General features: G+C 39.0%; 3 protein-coding genes and 1 long non-coding RNA gene across 4 annotated transcripts; 3 read left to right on the top strand and 1 right to left on the bottom strand.

Moving 5' to 3' along the window:
• The first annotated feature begins 3,087 nt into the window (after positions 1-3,087).
• On the top strand, positions 3,088-3,456 carry LOC128456254 (protein FAM237A-like). Its single transcript, XM_053440348.1, has one exon. It carries the CDS (start codon positions 3,088-3,090, stop codon positions 3,454-3,456), a length of 369 nt encoding a protein of 122 aa, XP_053296323.1.
• An 11-nt stretch (positions 3,457-3,467) lies between these two features.
• LOC128456538 (uncharacterized) lies at positions 3,468-7,271 on the bottom strand. The gene is made up of 3 exons (XR_008341859.1): positions 7,082-7,271; positions 6,704-6,839; positions 3,468-4,979 (listed from the first exon to the last, which is right to left on the bottom strand). It is a non-coding gene; the product is annotated as an uncharacterized LOC128456538 (long non-coding RNA).
• casp10 (caspase 10, apoptosis-related cysteine peptidase) lies at positions 6,851-13,160 on the top strand. Its single transcript, XM_053440749.1, has 9 exons — positions 6,851-7,121; positions 8,130-8,418; positions 8,966-9,071; positions 9,537-9,672; positions 10,256-10,312; positions 10,423-10,505; positions 11,056-11,170; positions 11,275-11,764; positions 12,045-13,160. Exons 2-9 carry the CDS (start codon positions 8,138-8,140, stop codon positions 12,208-12,210), a joined length of 1,434 nt encoding a protein of 477 aa, XP_053296724.1. The 5' UTR covers positions 6,851-7,121; positions 8,130-8,137; the 3' UTR covers positions 12,211-13,160.
• Positions 13,161-13,468: 308 nt separating this feature from the next.
• On the top strand, positions 13,469-18,078 carry prkra (protein kinase, interferon-inducible double stranded RNA dependent activator). The gene is made up of 8 exons (XM_053440750.1): positions 13,469-13,701; positions 14,256-14,431; positions 14,840-14,921; positions 15,662-15,734; positions 15,889-16,006; positions 16,098-16,192; positions 16,287-16,449; positions 17,117-18,078. Exons 1-8 carry the CDS (start codon positions 13,649-13,651, stop codon positions 17,272-17,274), a joined length of 918 nt encoding a protein of 305 aa, XP_053296725.1. The 5' UTR covers positions 13,469-13,648; the 3' UTR covers positions 17,275-18,078.
• Positions 18,079-18,241: the final 163 nt, after the last annotated feature.

An 18,241-nucleotide genomic window follows, 5' to 3' on the forward strand; every position in this document is an offset into this window, starting at 1 on the left:
ACAACACACTGTATGGTGCCTGTACATATCGAGGCCTGAACAGTTTCCTTGTGCAGGGCTATTATTTCCCGTCCGGCTGATAGTTGGTGTGTTCCAGGTGCTGCCATAGCACTGGCATCGTTGTAATCCTCCATGTTACTCATCGTCTGGTGTCCCTCTCTCACTGCATCATGTACAGTTGGACCGATGAATAAACGACTGACAAATTTTATCTGTGCTTCGCTTTCTTTCTTTGTCAAATTGCCACTGACCTGATTTAATCTCCTGGAGTCCCACTGCCACAGAAACATGCAGCAGAGTTTGTACAATTAATGATCTTTGCAAAGGTAAACATTAAGTTTATTACTGTATTTATGAACTCCTTTTCTCTTAGATTTACAGATAACTTCAGAAGCTCAGTTAATGTATGATAACTTAAACAATACGGTGCCTGCAGGCTAAACAATGATTGTAGCAATCAATTAAACGGGTCAATTTGTGGAATAGTTTTCAAAATAAAATTTTAAAATAGTAATTTATTTCAGTTTTACATAAAACTAATTTAAAATTGCTTTCTAATTTAAAAAAGATAAGATGTTTAATAAATAAAACTCTGAGATATAAACACGTTATGTGTATGATTTTGTTAGGAGGGTATAACACATAGAAATATAACTTTATATATCCAGGGATTTAATCAATAGAGACTTTGCTCTACTTCCTTTCTTTGCTTCCAAAACCAAAAGGACTTATAAGCAAGACTAATTAAAAAACTATTAAGTGAATATTTGATGTATTAATATGTGTATTTGAGTTATATTCACCAACAATTACCAAAATAAAATAAGCTTAATGTACATCTTAAACATATAAGTAGATTACATTATTTGACCACAGGATATTTTACTGCATTGTTCTTGTTTCAGTAAGGGCCTTTACCTTTAAGCCTTTTATCCACAGAGGCATGGTCATAGCTGGAGTAAAGAATACATCAACTGATCATTTGCAGATAAAATGGCAGGTATATCAACAAGTGGAGGAGAACCAACCAGTGATACAAGGAAAGTGAATACTGGTCTCATCAGGTTTAATTAAGCACTATTGACACAAATATTGCTGTATGTTTTCTGTCGGATTATTATTTCAACAATTTAGCTATAAACTTAAGCAGCCTATTGAAAGTTCATATTGGTTATTTTATTTCAACTGTATTCCTGTACGTTTGGATAACGGATATTGAGTCATTTTTATATTAAGCAAACTATTCCAAATTATTATTATATAGTTGTTTTTTTATCAAACTGTGCATTACATTTTTTCCTATTAATTGAGCAACTCCTCAATCCACATACCCCCTGAAAGCTGTAATAGTATTGCCCCCCCCCCCCCCCAAGAACAAATACCACTTGTTGGTAAATCACTGATATAATCATGGGTTGATTAGAGTGTAGAGAAAAGATCAGCCATCTTTGAAATGTTTTTTCATTCATAACATCCGCTGACCATTTATAATTTCGAATTTTTCTCATTTAATGATAATAATTTGTACCTTAATGCCGCACTTCTTTCCCAGGGACATCCTAGCATTCAATTTTGTGTCTCAATATGAAAATGGTATTTCTTTAAAAGTTATAATTTAGGCCTTGCAGCGGAAAGTGTGAATGACTGCGTCACAAAACCACCCTTTACATCTAGCGTCTGCCTCCCACTGTTAAAGTAATTATAGTTGAGATCAAGAATGCATGTGACATTTCAGTAAAAGCATAGAAATGTAACTCGTGCACTGTTCTCTGGAACAGTATTCATCACTGAGATTGTTTTTACAGACAGGAGACCTGTGCAAGTGTCTGGGGTCAGTCTGCTTATGTTTCGTGCTTGCTCTTCATCCTTAACTGAAAATGTAAGTCATAGATTTACATTAAGCTCAACATACCACATTACATTAAACCTCTGAATAAAGACTTTGTAATATTACTTAAAAAGAAAAATCGATTTTGGTGGAGGATACGGTCATAAAAATGACATTTGTTTTTAATCTGAGCAGAATTAAATTTGACCAACAACAGACTTCAGAAGACTTAAATCTGAATTTTAGAAAGCATTTAGCTAAATAAAGTGGATTAACTGGTTAGATGATTAATCGATAACAGCAAATTAAATAACAACTTTATTTTTTTTTATTGATCAATCATATAAATCATCCAAGTGTCCAACATGTGACGACTTACTGATTGTCCCTTTTTTACTTGATAAATTAAATTTATTTGGGATTCAGACTGTTGGTTGGTAATAAAAAGAAATCTGAAGATGTCCAATTGGGCCACGGTGATAAGTGATTTCACATTTTCATTATTTTCTGACATTGTAAAGAACAACAAATAGATTAATGAAGAAAATAACCAGCAAAATAATAATGAAAATATGTAATCCTTTGAATCAATAGCTGTTCTTTGTGGCATCAAAATCCGTCCAGACATGGAAGTTAAACACAATTTATATTGTTGAGCAGGATCTTAGAAACTAGAATTCCCTTTGCTAATGAAAAGTACTCACAAAAGAACAATATATTTTCCCCAAATAATAATAATGTGTCATTCAACAGTTAGATTTGCTCCAGCTCCAGCAGATGTCGAACATTTTGCTCAGTATACGGCAATATATATGAGATGGAATATTAACCATACCTAGCGTGTCATTCATTCTACCTGTAAATGAAATGCAACCAAAACACAACAAAAACCGAGACGTAATATAAGTGCAGTAGCTGATCGAACCAGTGAGTGAAAGCATGAAGCATCACGGTCACACTAACTCTGCGCAAAGGAGGGAGGCACTGACGTCAATTAACAGCCAACAGATATTTACCAAACTCCAATCAACATTAGAGTGTGGTCAGTGCGCCCAGCTTTAGTGGTAAGTGCATTATTTGATTATAAAAACTAGTCTAATTGCTTTTTATCTAGGTTCATATTTCATATCTACTTGTAAGTGATGTATGTGATATTTGATGTGTTTTGTGAAGAATCCAACCTGATCAATAGTCTGCATGCTGCTCAATGTTAAAGTGAACTTTCCAGAGAGATGTGACCTGCGTTGTGTCCCGTGCAGATGGTCCCTGTGCTCCTGAACGCACCGTTGGCCGCGGTGTTTATACTGATGTGTGCCGTGCCGCTCCGGGGCCAGAAGCCGGGTCAGGTGGACCCCCTGGCGACCCCGCGCTCCAACCCGCAGTGCTGGGACTCCTCCTCGGCGCTGCTGCTGGAGATGCGCTCCCCGAGGATCGCAGACACGGTGCCCGCCTTCTGGGACCTGATGGTGATCCTCAGGGCGTCAGACAACAGCAAACACACGGATCTCTTCTGGGACCTGGCCCGGGTCTTCTGGGACATGTACGTGAACTGTGTGCTGTCCAAGAGCCACGGCCTGGGCCGGAGACACGTCACCGCCGTACACTCCCTCATCACAGACAGTGAGTGAACCACACACACTTTATACTACACCTAAATATTTGTACTTTTTACTTCACTCTACATTTATTTTACAGTTTAGTTGTTGTATTTATCATTCATGTATTATGATGTATTATTTCATTTTTCATTTAACAAACTTATGAAATATGGTACAGTGCTATAAATGGATTTTCCAACAACAGGATGGGCTGTGACATAAAGATAAAATGTGATGATTTTGCAGGTACAAATAGATTGCAATAATCAAATTATATAATAAAGCACAATGTAGATTGTTTTACTTTTTAAACTGTCTAAACAGTTTTAATCTGTGCTGGTTCTGTATCTTGACTCAACAGTTGGACCTGGTCTCTCATGTTTGCAGCAAGAATATAAGTGAGCTCGTTTGGTTCAGTAAGTTGCCAAATGTATAAAGTAAAGTCGTTTAAATCTTTAGTTTTTTAATCTTTCTCAATACCTATAAGTCAAAATGGCGAAGAAAGTAAATACTTTGCTGATTACTTCCATATTCTTCAATCCCAATGACCCTGAATCCTGATTGCTCAAACCCCTACTTGGAGTTTCTCAAATCTTGCATCTAAAATTAATTTTTGTAATATTATATTTGCTGCACATTCTTTACATCACACATTCTACAATCAAACTTTCAGATTTACACCTGTAAAAGACATTATATAAATGACTGCAATGATAGTAGGCCTATTCACACGGATAAATTTGATCTTAAATATGAATATACGTTTTTAAATGATGTATGCTATAACATTTAAAATGTTGCATTCACTCTGCTCCATTTGCTGCAAACACGAAGAAAAGGTGAGAATACCTAGGAGCCAGTTAGATAACGTGTATTTATATGCAGTCGCACTGAGGGTAGACATAAACCTGGCTTTGGTTGCCTTGCGGTCCAATTGCCTTGTGGTGAAATGTATACTTCAGGTCTCTACCAACTGTGGTTCTGGAGCTGCTCTCGTAGTCTGATGCTCAAAAGGGCTGGGGGGGGGGGGGGATTATCTAGGAATTCCATCCTGCAATGATGAGTCCTCCGGTGACACGGTGGATCTCATCAGCTGAAGAATTCATCCCTGAAGTATCGGTGCGCTCTCTCAGCACTCTGTCGGCCTAGTGAGCCCTGAGCAGGACGGAAACCTGCTTTGACCTTAAACCTAATGGCCTTTTGTGAATATGAGTTACGTCGGTTTCATGTTAGCTTTGATTCAGAGTTGGGGTCATGACTCATGATGGTGCTACAGCTGTGGGGTTGCCTGAAAGGTGACAGAACAGTTTGACTACGATGCAGTGAAAGTTATCTGGCCTGGATATATGACGTATAGCCTATATCAAAAAGGGTTTCGCAGATGTGGCTGACTGGAAAAATACAATTTTCCAATGAATCATGTTTCGTGCTTCATCTTCTTCTCTGTGTGCGTGCTTGTGTCCTCCATAGAGTCCTTCAGGTTCAACAGCTCCGGCGTGAACTCTCGGTCGTGGCTCAGCTTCAGAGTGAGACGCAGAGGAAAGATGAAGACCCTGAAGACCAAACCCAAATCATACAAACATTACCACAAATAATTCGACAGGTTTTTACATTTACAATCTTGATCAATATTTGTTTCCTTCTGAACAAAACATGTCACCATTACCATCTATCCCTGAGGGGAAATCACTACACGTTTACAGTTGAAAGGTAGTTTTGAAATAATTTTATGTATATTTTTTTTAAGTGGTTGTCATAAACAACTAAATCCAATTAAAAACCAAACCAATTGAAGCTTGCAAGTTTAATTCCTCCCCAGCTGTTTCCTGATGTTGAAATATATCAGTTTTAATGAATAAATATATTGATGATGAAGTTTGTCCAGTAGCAATTAGGCAGTAGCTAAATCCAGTCTTGACTAACCTGGAAAAGCAGCAGTAGTTAACTTTGACTAAAGTGGAATATGAAATTACACAAATCTAAATTTTTTAAATGATAGTTAACACATTTTTTTAATACATACATGCTCCCCCCCATGCATTTTTTAGCTTAACATTGTATACAGTTGTGATTTGTTGACACACTATCATATTTTAATTATGTTACTGCACAATTACTTGCCATGATAATGAAAATAGTATTATCACATTATACTGCATTAGGAAATCAGTAAGTTAAGTTGTTATAATGTTGTCCTTTTTTATAGTTTGTGTTTATCTAGTTCTAATCCTCTCGTTTCTGTGTATTAATAGTGATACTCCATGAATAAATGCATTTTAGCAATGGTTACCTGCAGTTTTAGTACACATTGCACACCACTGTGACCAAACATTCATTTTTTTGTGTTTTATTTTAAAGTTTTGTTTTTCCATATGTTCTTGTCATTTACCCCAATGCAACAGTGTATGAACAATAGTGGATTATTGTCAAAACTGTCATTAAATTACCTATGTGTGTTAGTTAATTTATGTGCATTTTATGTGCAATAAAAGAATGTATCATAATTGTAGGTGCTTTATCCTTCACTCATTATTTTATTTTATGAAATTATATATAATAACAAATATTTAAGTCAAATAGAAACATTTTATAAAATAATATTATTTAATTATGGATTAAATTATCTACCGACATCTGCTGGTGATTTAATTAAAACTGTAATTTTGGCACAGATCCAGATCACAAAATAATGCATCGATCTTGATGAATAAATCAAGCATGTTGAGTGGACTGATATTTATGGGTTTGTGCAATTGGGTGCAAATCCAAATGAGAGCCACATTAGTTTGAACTAAGACTAAATAATTCACATCTTGACCCTTGTTTGACCCTTAATATGTATTCAATACATTCTGGCTCACAGTGGCCATTCTATATTCAGCTGAATTAATCTATGGCTATTTTAATATTTGTGTAAATTAGAAATCAGAAGGTAAAGTGGGTCGTCCTCTAACTGGTGGGTTGGTGGTTTGAACCTAGTCTCCCCCATACTGCGTGCCGACCTTTCTATGAGCAAGAGACTGAACTGCTGACAGTGTGTGAGTGATGTGTGACGGAGAAAGTGCTGCACTGTAAGATTGTGTACTCTACCGCGCTTTGAGTGGTCATCAAGACTAGAGAAGCACTTTATAAACATGCAACATTCAGCATCTACCTGCTGGGTCACTGGGGAAAATACAAATCCAGTCAAATATCAACTTGTTAGATTGGGAAGTTAATGCTGATTGTTTCAAACTGAGCTCATAGTTGAAACTGGATTTTTGACAGGAAGTATCACCTGATGTTCCTGATTCTGACGTCAAGGCCTGCTCCGGATCCTGCACTGCAGAGTCAAGTCCAAATAAGGGCATGTGCATCACACAGGTGTCCCCCCCCGCTGAAACATGATCCGGGCTCCGTGATTGGTTGTCAGGCTGCAAGACAGGAAATGTTCAAATATCGTACCCGAGTATTAAAATGATAAAAATGATCGTACACGATTCAAATCTAAGAAAATACTAATAATAAATACAAAATACAAATACAAAGTGACAACATCATAAAATAACGATAATATTCGTTAATCTGGTAATTTTTTTTAACTTTCGGTTTGTACTTGCTCCTCTGGTTTGACGAGCTGCGCCCGTGTTTGGGAAGTAATAAAGAAGTATTCTACCTCTACAACGCTTCATCGGACTGAGAACTCCTCCAGGCAGGTGGGTAACACTGAGCGACATGTTCGTGTTAAGATCGTATTTCTATCGTTAAATTATAAAGAAAGTCTCATTTAATCAAACTTTATTGACACTTAGAGGGTTGTGAAGTGTGTAGCAGTGATAGTAAGCTCCTGCTACCCAGCTCTTTTTCTACTTCCGGACTACAGTATTTTGGATCACAGAGTTAAGTCTCGTGTTTCTATATCGGTTAAAGTCAGGGTGTTTCTCATTTGTATGCAAGTGGAGGAACGCTGTCATATTGATTTATGTGGGAGTGAGAGTGATAATCAGATAATATTCTTCTTAGGTGTTGATTAACAACTACAATAAGTTATATAACATTGGAAAGGGTGGTAAACATAAGTTATAAGATTGAAGGTTTTCCTTACAAGTTTGATGACAGGCTGCCAACAACCAGCAGGTGTTAGGGACCACCAGCAGATGTTAGGGATCTCCAAAGGATGTCAGGGATCAGCAGAGGATATCAGGGATCAATAGATAATGTCGAGGACCACCAGCAGATGTTTCTGGTCCGCATCAGATGTTTGGGACAACCAGAGGATGTTAGTGACAACCAGCAGATGTTAGGGATCACCAGCAGATGTTAGGGACAACCAGCAGTTGTTAGGGACCAGCAGCAGAAGTTAGGGATCACCAGCAGGCTGCAGGGACCACCAGCAGATGTTACTGATCCAAAGCAGATGTTAGGGACAACCAGAGGATGTTAGGGACCACCAGTAGATGTAAGGACCACTAGCAGATGTAAGGGATCACCAGCGTATTTGTGGGACCACCAGCAGTCATCCCGGCCTTAATCTCAATCTGGTATGAAAGCTATAATGTATTCACACAACCTCCTCCAGAATGCCATCAAATGTTATTGTTATTATCTGTAATCAATGTCACCACACCAAACTGTGGTTTTATTGTAAATAAAAGAGTAAGAAATGACAGGCATCATGTTATACCAGGAAAATAAACAGACATCTGTGTTTACCCTGTTTTTAGTGCAGGGAATGGAGTTCCATGGGCTGCTGTTTCAAGTGGGGATGGCCCTGAGTACGGACAATGTAAATGCTCTAGCATTTCTTTGCAACGAAATCTTGAACCGAAACACGGAATCTGTGAGGTCAGCCAATGACCTCTTCTCTCGTCTGTTGGAACAAGACCATCTCCCCCATGAGCGACCCTACCTGCTGACTGAGCTTCTGCGCACCATACAACGCAACGACCTAGTCAAAAAATTCAATCTCAGCGATGGAGAACCTACAACCACTAGCCTCATCTCTCCTTACAGGTGGGCTGCTCACATTTAGCTTCTTTTAAGTTAATCATTCAATAATTATGGTTACAGGAAAGTATTTGAAAACACTCACGCTTATTAGGGAAACACCTTCTACATACAGTATAACACATATAAAGCACAGGATGAGTATCAGAGACAGTGCTAGGCTTATTAATGGATGGGGTAGGAACTTGATGAACATTGATGACATGATGTTTAGAAATGGTTTAAACGGTGAACTTCATTATATAGAGAAAATACAAATTTGGGATATGTCATTTAAAACGGTTGTTTGAATAAGATTTATATCAGTGGTCTCTGAAAAGTCACAAAATAGCAATACAAGAAATATCCCATAGCAATTTATTGGAGTCCGGGGTCACTCCTGTCTTGTTTTGTCCATAAATGTATCATTTATATCATTGACATCTATGGAAAAGTGCAATTGCTCATTGCTTAGAATGGTCTCAGAATAATAACTTACGACGGTGACCCTCTAGCGAGTCCAGTCAAGCAACAGGTCAGACAACATCTTGAGTTGTACTCTCTCTCATTCCAGGAAGTTCCTCTACAAGATGGCCGAGGAGTTGACTGAGGAGGACTCGAATAGTGTGAAGTTCTTGTTGAACGACAAGCTCCCAAAAAGAAAACTGGAGGAAAATACTGTGAGTTGCTTCTTCAGATCATCAACATTTTAATCCCTTGTTTGAGGAGACAAGAGACAATCAGCCATGGTTATAAACATGCAAACTATAAATAGTTCTACAACTTTATGCATTGATTGTATCTCTAGAAAATCAGTGAAACTGTCAAAAAAATTAAATAATCTCTCAATGTTAAACAAAGAGGAAAAAAATCCTCTACCTGCCCCCTGGTCTGAATCTGTTGAGTAGTTTTTGCCTAATTTTGCCTAAGAACTAACAAACATACAAACCAACCAACAAACAAATGGACAGGGAGGAAAACATAGTCTGAAATAAACATAGACGGAAATAAAAAACATTTTTAAATCATCAGTAAAATTCAACAATATCTGATGCATGACTTTGAATATGCTTCTGCTGTTAAGCTCGTATCACCCAATCTTATGATAAAGATAAGTGTAATTGTAAATTTGCTCAACTTCTCAGTCTTTGCTGGAAGTCTTCCTGAGGATGGAGCAGATGGACCTCCTGGCTGAAGATAACTTAGAAGAACTGGAGAAAATCATTCAGCACGTCTGTCCCAGGCTGAGGTTACATATAACCCAGTTCAAGGCACAGCAGGGTAAGCTACAGAAAACTCTCTCTCCAAATGTCATCAACAACTGAGGAATGACGACACAAAAGCAAAAGTTAGAGACAGCAGGTTTACTCTCAAAGAGTATATTTCAGTGATTAACTGGGATGCTTATGAGGTCAGGCACATTAAAGCACAGGAAATGACGTGGCTTCTATTATTTGACATAACATTAATATTCCTAAAAACCATTACAACCTTAACCTAAAGCTATGTCTTAACCCTAATAGATATTAGCAGTGGGGGGACTTTGATTTTGTCCACACAAGCTTCTATACTTTTTCCCACTCCCGAACACGTCTAATTATATTGCTGTAAATTTGATACATGTGTAAACATCTGCTGTTTCATTTCAAGCAATTTATGTAAAATTATAATGCAAAATCATTAGTTCACCTTCTTCTTACAAGCCCTCAGGTCATTGACTCTAGTAAGAAAATACAGAGTCACTTAAATGACGATGAAACAGATTTATTTAGTCTTATTTAGTCTCCGTTCTGCGTGAGTTCTGAGTCGGATTTGATCTTTAACAAATTCAACTTTTTCATTTCATACGCATTTATCTTTTCAGAATCCTCTTTTACGACTTTAGGTTTAAGCACTGAAGCAAGCAGCAGTGCCGGCTATTGTAAGTATTTTCCACAGTGATCTGTATTAAAAGAACACGACAGACCGTTAAATCATCTTTGTGGAAAATGACGTCACTGTTCTTCTCCCCTTCGATCATCTGTCTCACAGTGTGCAGAGATACTTTAGGTTTGGATTCTCAAGGAAACAGGACCTTCCCTGAAGGACATCATCAGACATCTACCAAGAGTAGGGTGTGTGATTTATTAAGTTCATGTGTTCATGGAAGTGTTCAAGGCTGAATTACTTCCATAGTAAAATGGTCAACTGCCCCAGGCATGGACCCTTAGGGGCTCTAAAACCCCTGTCATCACATCACTTGATTCATGTTGATTATGTTTGGTAAAAAAAGTAGGGGATGCTGGTACTAATAATGATATTACAACAAAAGAAAGATATGGACAGGTTCATTCATTTCCTCATTTCAAACAAAAAGATTGAAATATTGCACTTACAAAAGAACAACGTCAGACACACGCCCGTCTAAAAACCAATCGAACCTACCAACCAATGATGATGACAGGACATACGTATGTCATACAAAAATATTTAGTCTGCTCCCTAAATTGCAATATGAAACTGAAATGAACAGATCACATGTAAACATCATGAACCTCGATTTGGACCATGGTTCAGCCTCTGGTGTAAAATGCACAAACACTATACTCCATATGTAGCTTCTTCGAAAAACATGGACAGTAATAATCTGATTGTTTAATCTGGGTTGTGGATCTATGTTTGTAGGCTTTGGGAACATATTCCATGACTCAGGCAAAGAGAGGTATCTGCGTGATTATCAACAACTTCCTCTTCTCTCTGCCCAGCCTCAAGAATCGTGAGGGCACCAAGGTTGATGAACGTGAGCTTATGTTTATTGAACTGATTTAACTCTTTGTGCCACTGTGATGCTGCTTCTGCATGTTTTTGCATGTGTGTGTGTTCATCTATCTCTATATCTTCCAGAGTGTCTGAGCGATGTGTTTAAGTGGCTGGGCTTTGACGTTGAGGTACATCCAGACTGCACCAGTGAGAAGATGTTGTCTGTGTTGGGAGAGCTCGGCAGGAGAGACCACCGTCAAATGGACTGCGTGGTGTGCTGTGTTCTCAGCCACGGCCTGGAGGGAAGAGTTTACGGTGTAGACAGTCACACTGTTGAGATCAGGGATCTGAAGGAGCCTTTAAATGCACTTAACTGCCCGACTTTAGCAGAAAAACCCAAACTGTTCTTCATCCAGGCTTGCCAGGGCAAAAAGGAGCAGAATGCTGTGTACATCGAGGCAGATGGCAACGAACCAAGTCTTGTTTGTGATGCTCGTAAAGAGTCCATCCCAGCAGAGGCTGATTTCCTGATGTCGATGGCCACTGTTCCTTCCTTTGCCTCTTTCAGAGATACAAAGAGGGGCACCTGGTTTATTCAGTCATTGTGCAAAAACCTCGTCGAGTTGGTCCCAAGGTGAGAAAAACAAAATATCAGATATTGTTGGATGATGGGATTTTTGTTGTTCAGTGGCTTACAATGTACAGAAATACTTTTTGGAAGTACATCTCAGTCTACATTTTTTATAGTATTTAATTTATTTCTGAGTCAAATATTTGACCTTTTACTCCACTACATCTACTTCAGCTACAGCTAGTTTTTAGAATAGTTTTATTTCAAATAAAACATTTTGGTCCATCGGTGACTGTGTTGTGCTTTGGGTTATTTCCCCTCTCCTCCTCTTTTCCTTTTCCAGGGGCTTGGACCTGTTGTCCATCCTGACCAAAGTGAATGATGATGTGAGCCTCCAGACCAAACACGAAGGAGAAAAAAAGCAAATGCCTCAGCAAGCCTCCACGCTCAGGAAGAATGTGGTCTTCCCGGTGCCTGAGACCCCTTCGCCCAGATTGCCTTCTGTTTGATTGAGATTAAAACGATCCCCAAGGATGAAGGGAAGCCTCATCCAAATGTGGTCATACTTTATTGTAACTAGAACTCCTGGGCCATCTACTATTCAACGATGTAGTTGGACACTTGAAAGTCAAACTGTAATTGAGATGATTTTTATATTTTTTTCAATGACACAGTCTTACTGGTTTGTTTACACACAATTACAAGCCCCGCTCCTCTAGTTATAGCATTTCCAAAGCTAAGTATTTGTACTGTCTGCTGTAGCGAATCTATGAATCATCTTGCTCTTAGCCTTTATTTTATTTCATTATCATGATATTTTACATGCACTTTTAAATGGCACTGTCACTGTTGACCAATTGTTCCTGGGGCAACTACCAAAGTTGTATTCTTCAAAATGTAACATAATTTGTTGTCATTTTAAAAAAATATAAAAAATATGCAAATACGGTCCACAAGGTTGTGCTATTGTGAAAATATTTTGTCAATTGAACAATCCATTAATTCTGTGTGTTTGTATTAGACTGAGACTCTTCAAACTCTACTCTGTTTGTCCATTACATTCAGTGTTTAAGGTCATATGAGTCTGGAAAAAAAATTGTGTACACACGACCTTCACTGGTTAGCACAAGTATCAAAAGTATATCAGTATAGCAGTTGGTTATAGCGCTATATGTAGTTTGCTCCAGTGTTTATATGGAGGTTCATCTTTAATTCAAACTTTATTTCCAATCTTTTTCTGATTCCAGATATCCTGCATGTATTATTATTTAGATTTGCTGTTTGCGCTTCTCCCGTGTTTTTTTCATTGACCCTTTCCATCCAATTGGTTCACTCATGGCCCGAAGCTTCATGGTGCTTCATTTGCTCTACTGCGCCATGGAGTGGACAATACATGTAAAACAGGCAGAGTGATTAAAATGACACCATGGCTTTTAATTGAATAAATGAATGAATGATGTTTCTGATGTGATGTCTGTCTTTATGATGCAATGGCGGGGTCAAAAGGGAAATTGGAAACAAATTGGGCAGAGGGTTGTGATGTGAATGTGCTTGTGTTACTAGGGACAACATTTAACACGCAAAATATGGACATTTTATTCATTTTTAACTTTTTTCACAGGGCTGGGTTTCAAGCGGTTTATTTTGCCCCTTCTATTTGGATTCGCACGCCAAACCCGCGAACCATTTCCTGACTCAGTCACATGGTACGGCCGGCTCGCGAGGCTCTGAACGTCTTCGAAGCCTCGACCCGGAAGGACACATCACTAGTTGACCCGCCGCTGACCCGGATGTTGATATGTTGTTAGAGAAGGTGATTTCCCCGGTCAGGCCACAACGAAGATGTACGTTATAACATAGTAACCTGACGCGAAGTTCAAATACATGTGGAAGTATTGTGAGATATATTTCCCAATTGAAAACAGGAAGTCAAAAACATAAACAAGCATGGCGCAGGAGGGTGTTCAGCCAGCGGCTGTGGAAACCACCGCAGACTCCGGGTACGTGGTTTTTAAATCACTTTCATTATCAAAAGTGTGTTCGCTTGTTAAACTTAAGGTACAAATTCGAGTTTTTAATTTGAGGGGACTGTGTTGGTCTTCGGCGAAAATGTGAGGTCTGCTGAGTGACGTTCAGGTTTGACGAATCAACCTTTAAATACACACAGTGGGAATAAGTGGTTAATTATTCAAGCCTTACTGGTTTCAGCTTCTCACATGTGAAAATCAACAGCTTGTGTCTGTTGTTTGATTTGTAATGAATCTCTCATTAATTGATAATAATAAAAAATCGATCTAAGTCAGTATTTTGGGATCTGGTATAAACAGTAACACTACAAACCAGAAGCGTGAAAAGTAAAACAAAATACTACCATTAAATACTACACAGACTTTTTCTGATGGTTCGTATGTTTAGGTTTATACTGCATCAGTTATTCCCTCCTGTAAATAGGTCATATCATTTGCTTTCACTATGTTTGGTAAGAGATTTATGACCCCAGCCCAGTTATGATCGTGCTTCTGGTTAATTTGACTGGTTTCATTAACACACGCAGCTTGAACCCAGTTGAAACGCAGAGGAGCATCCCTGGGAAAACGCCGATACAGATCCTGCACGAGTATGGCACCAAAACGGGAAGTCTTCCTGTGTATGCGATGGAGAAGGCCGAGGGGGAGGCTCACCAGCCCAGCTTCGTCTTCAGCGTGAAGATCGGGGATGTGAGCGGCACAGGTACATTAACAGTCCCCCCCCCTGCTGTGCTGATCGCTGCCTGATGCTCAATCAAGCCTTTTATTTGACTTGAATCATACATTCCTCTTTTCACTGTGCAATACATAATGTGTCTCTTCTGCCTGCTTGTCACTCGTGTCTGTTGCTGCAGCTCACTCTTAAATATGTCCTCGAGTTGCCTTTTATTTTGTTGTTAACCAAAGTGTCTCACTTCAGACGTAGAGCAGTGCAGATCCCAACAAGAGTGTGACATTTTCAAAGCTCTCAGTGTTGAGTTGCTAAGAAACAATCCAGTCCTCAGATTATTTTGTCATCTAACTTGTCATCTGAGGTTGTCTGTGCTTTAAAAAATAGTTTCTGTAATGTGTTACATTATCTGTAACGGTGTTTATTTGTGTTGTATTGCAGGTCAAGGTTCGAGTAAAAAGGCTGCTAAACACCAGGCTGCAGAGGCTGCCCTGAGTATTCTGCAAAAAGACAATCCAGCAGCGTGAGTCATTGTTGTTATGTGAGAATTTTAGAACATCAACTGGGCTTTGGTACATTACCATTGGTAATTTGATTACTTTAACTGTAGTATTTCTTGGGGTATACTCAATAAACCCATACTCCTACGACAAATCATCCAAAACTCTGCTGCTAAGATCATCATCCGCACAAAATCCAGTGGCCACATCACATCACTCTTTGTCCAGCTTCACTTGCTTCCAGTGCAACACAAATTACCTTTGAGGCTCTCTAGACCCTGGCCCCTTCCAGACCCTCTCTGTCCCTACACCCCCTCCTGAGCCCAAAGCTCTTCCTGGGCGTCTCCTCGGTTTGTCGGTCTGTTAAACTCAGCACTATGAGAGCCATGGCCTTCAGCTGCTCTGGACCGTGCCTCTTCAAGTCTCTGTCAACTTGTATCCATCAGCTATATTCTATTAGACTCACAAATTCAAACACAACTGTTGAGATCAGCTCACTCAACCTGACGTCATCTCATCTTGTCCAGCCCTCTCTCATTTGATTTCAACCTTTTGTGTTACTTTAGTGTATTGTAAAATGTCCATGGGTATTTTGAAACCATGAAATATAATTCATTATTACTTTCTTATTATTTTTTCATTGGGAAATAAATCAATAAGGAAAACAATATTCAGTTGACGCTGTTGCATATACATCTGTCAGCCTGATGTGAATGTTGGTATGTTGCAGCTGTGGTAAACACTTGGCTCTATTTCCCCACAGGATCATCAAGTCTGAGATTAATGGTGTCGCAGCAGAAACTCACAATCATCCAAACTCAGTGGGGATACTGCAGGTTTGTGAATCATGGCTGTGCTGTTTTTATGAACTTTCATTGTTTGTGGAAGATTGTTTGTGTGTGTTTCGACACGCGTGATTGTCACAAAATGAATAAAATACCACCTCTGTTTTTCTCCCTCTCATGCAGTTTTCTTTTTGGCTTTTAATAGGAGCTAGCGTTGCACCGAGGATGGCGTCTACCTGAATACTCCCTTTTAATGGAGTCTGGTCCACCACACAAGAGAGAGTTCACAGTTACCTGTCGGCTGGAGTCCCTGTCAGAGAAAGGTTCGAGAGACCTTCATGTAAAATCCTTTAAAGTGACGTTCGTTAGTCTTTGTTCATCCTGTTCTTCGTCTCTCTGTGTTGTGTTCTGAAGCTGTAGGAAATTCAAAAAAGGTGGCTAAAAAGGCAGCTGCGGAAAAGATGTTTGCAAAGCTCCAAAATCTGTCAGGCTGTTCTGAAATCACATGGGTATGTTGCATATTTCTTATGTTTGGGTTTTTTCTGTCACCTCTGCGCAAACACATTGAGTTTTCTGTGTTAACATTTGATTTTTCATTTCCAGATGCCTACACCTAGTGTCCGATTTGAGAGCTTGAAGAACTCCTCAACAGAGAAGATGTGTTTACTGAGAAGAAACCCTCTGAGCATACCTAACACCGATTACATTCAGATGATGTTAGAGCTGTCCAAAGAGCAAGGCTTTGAGGTCACGTACTTTGACATCGGTGAGACAGACCACACTACATCTGTGTTTCTATCTGATCAGATTTCATGACAGTCTTAAAGAGTGTAACTTTAAAATGGCAATAATTTATATTTTTATTGAAATATTGACCGTAGCAGCTCATTTAGGTGTCTGGTCTAGACATTTCCAAAAAAGATTTGGGTGAATCTCTGCAACAACGACAAAAATAGTTGCAAAATATATTATGAAGTATGTTTTGTCAGTCCGTGGCCTCGAACCATCGGCCTTCCAGCCTGTAGTCTGTCTTTTCTACCACTAGTTCACCGCTGCTCTTTATCATTTCCTTTACACTCAAATTTGTTTTTAGATTGGTTTCTTTTGATACATTGTATTTATGTTTGCACATCTTAAGATTGCTATTAAACTAAGGTTAGTCTGGGATTAGTCCGTGTCACTTTACTCATCAGTTAAGGTGATTAGTCGTTTCAGGTAGATTTTCATTTTTTCTACATCTTTTGTTATTATTTTGATGGAGAGACCCCTAGTGGCTAAAATAACATGTTGCACATTTAAGGAATTGGAAAATCCTTAACAATGGCGATTTCAGGTCACAGGCTGGGGATAAGGCACCATAGAGAAATGAATCACTGCTTTATGGTCATTTTTGTCTGTTGTGTCACTTTGTAAACTGTGTGTGTCTTTGGCAGATGAGCTGACGGTGAACGGCCAGTACCAGTGTCTGGCAGAGCTGTCCACGTCCCCGGTCACCGTCTGCCACGGCACGGGCATTTCCTGTAGCAACGCGCACAACGACGCGGCACACAGCGCCCTCCAGTACATCAAGGTCATGGCCTCCTCCAAGTAAACGCCTCCGCGGCCCCAACTGTGGCTTCACCCACGTTGTCACATACCGTTTATGTGCTGATGTCCGTGTCGTGGTCTTCCTGCTCGAGGTTGAGATAAGGTCAAGGTTTATTTTTTTAGAATAATATATGTCACAAATCAGATGATGCTCCGCAATAACTTAATTATAAGATCTAAATCAATCATGTATTTCACAGGAAGTTCCACATATTTAAGGTGAGACATTGAGAACCCAACAATGAATTTTATAAAGCACTTCCTCCTGACGCTTCTACATGCCTTGGTATAGCCGTTTTATTGATTATTTATCCACCCTATTTAAAAATATTCACAAAGTATTTAGCCTTTTTTAAGTAGAGATGTTATTTTTACATTCAAGTGGATGTCATTTATTTTTTTATGTGACTTAGATTTTCCTCTGCAGTGGTGTATTAAGTTTTAAGCCAGCCAATAGAAGACCATGAACTTTAAATGTGAAGAAAGATTCTTGCCCTTCGGTTTAACTTATGAAAGGGAATTGATGAGGAGAGTTTATCCCTTTTCCTTCTGCCGTGCAGTCTACAGCACAGCCCCCCACTGTTGTTACCTGGGTGCCGCTCACAAAAGATACAACATCTTTGTTTTGCTGTTTGCTGTTCCTGATGGTCTGTTCTCTGCAGTGTACATCATAGAACCTAGACGTAAAACCCGTGATGTGTTAATACAGTAACTGATGGTGTCCTCATCTGAATGAACATTACTGGGAGAAAGAAGCTGCAACAACATGTGTAAAATACCGAGAAAATAAATTCAAACTCTAAATGATCATGCGTGTTGTTTTCTGTCAGTGACCACTTGTTGGTCATCAATTCACGAAGGCAGCGCAAATGTGAGGAAAATGTAGATTTTTCCGATTAATTTTGCAAAAGTAATTGTAATTGGGGTAATATATATTTATTTATTAAATGCACAAAATGTAACTTGATGGA

The sequence above is a fragment of the Pleuronectes platessa genome, chromosome 14 (genome assembly GCF_947347685.1).
Source record: "Pleuronectes platessa chromosome 14, fPlePla1.1, whole genome shotgun sequence".
Taxonomy (NCBI): Eukaryota; Metazoa; Chordata; class Actinopteri; order Pleuronectiformes; family Pleuronectidae; genus Pleuronectes; species Pleuronectes platessa.

Bases quoted from the DNA above. Each gene is read 5' to 3' on its own strand.
- casp10 (XM_053440749.1), top strand. From the start codon at position 8,138: ATGGAGTTCCATGGGCTGCTGTTTCAAGTGGGGATGGCCCTGAGTACG. The intron at 10,506-11,055 runs GTGTGTGATTTA...CTATGTTTGTAG, and splicing joins AGACATCTACCAAGAGTAGG to GCTTTGGGAACATATTCCAT. The intron at 11,765-12,044 runs GTGAGAAAAACA...TTCCTTTTCCAG, and splicing joins CTCGTCGAGTTGGTCCCAAG to GGGCTTGGACCTGTTGTCCA.
- prkra (XM_053440750.1), top strand. From the start codon at position 13,649: ATGGCGCAGGAGGGTGTTCAGCCAGCGGCTGTGGAAACCACCGCAGAC. The intron at 15,735-15,888 runs GTTTGTGAATCA...GGCTTTTAATAG, and splicing joins ACTCAGTGGGGATACTGCAG to GAGCTAGCGTTGCACCGAGG. The intron at 16,193-16,286 runs GTATGTTGCATA...TTTCATTTCCAG, and splicing joins GCTGTTCTGAAATCACATGG to ATGCCTACACCTAGTGTCCG.
- LOC128456254 (XM_053440348.1), top strand. From the start codon at position 3,088: ATGGTCCCTGTGCTCCTGAACGCACCGTTGGCCGCGGTGTTTATACTG.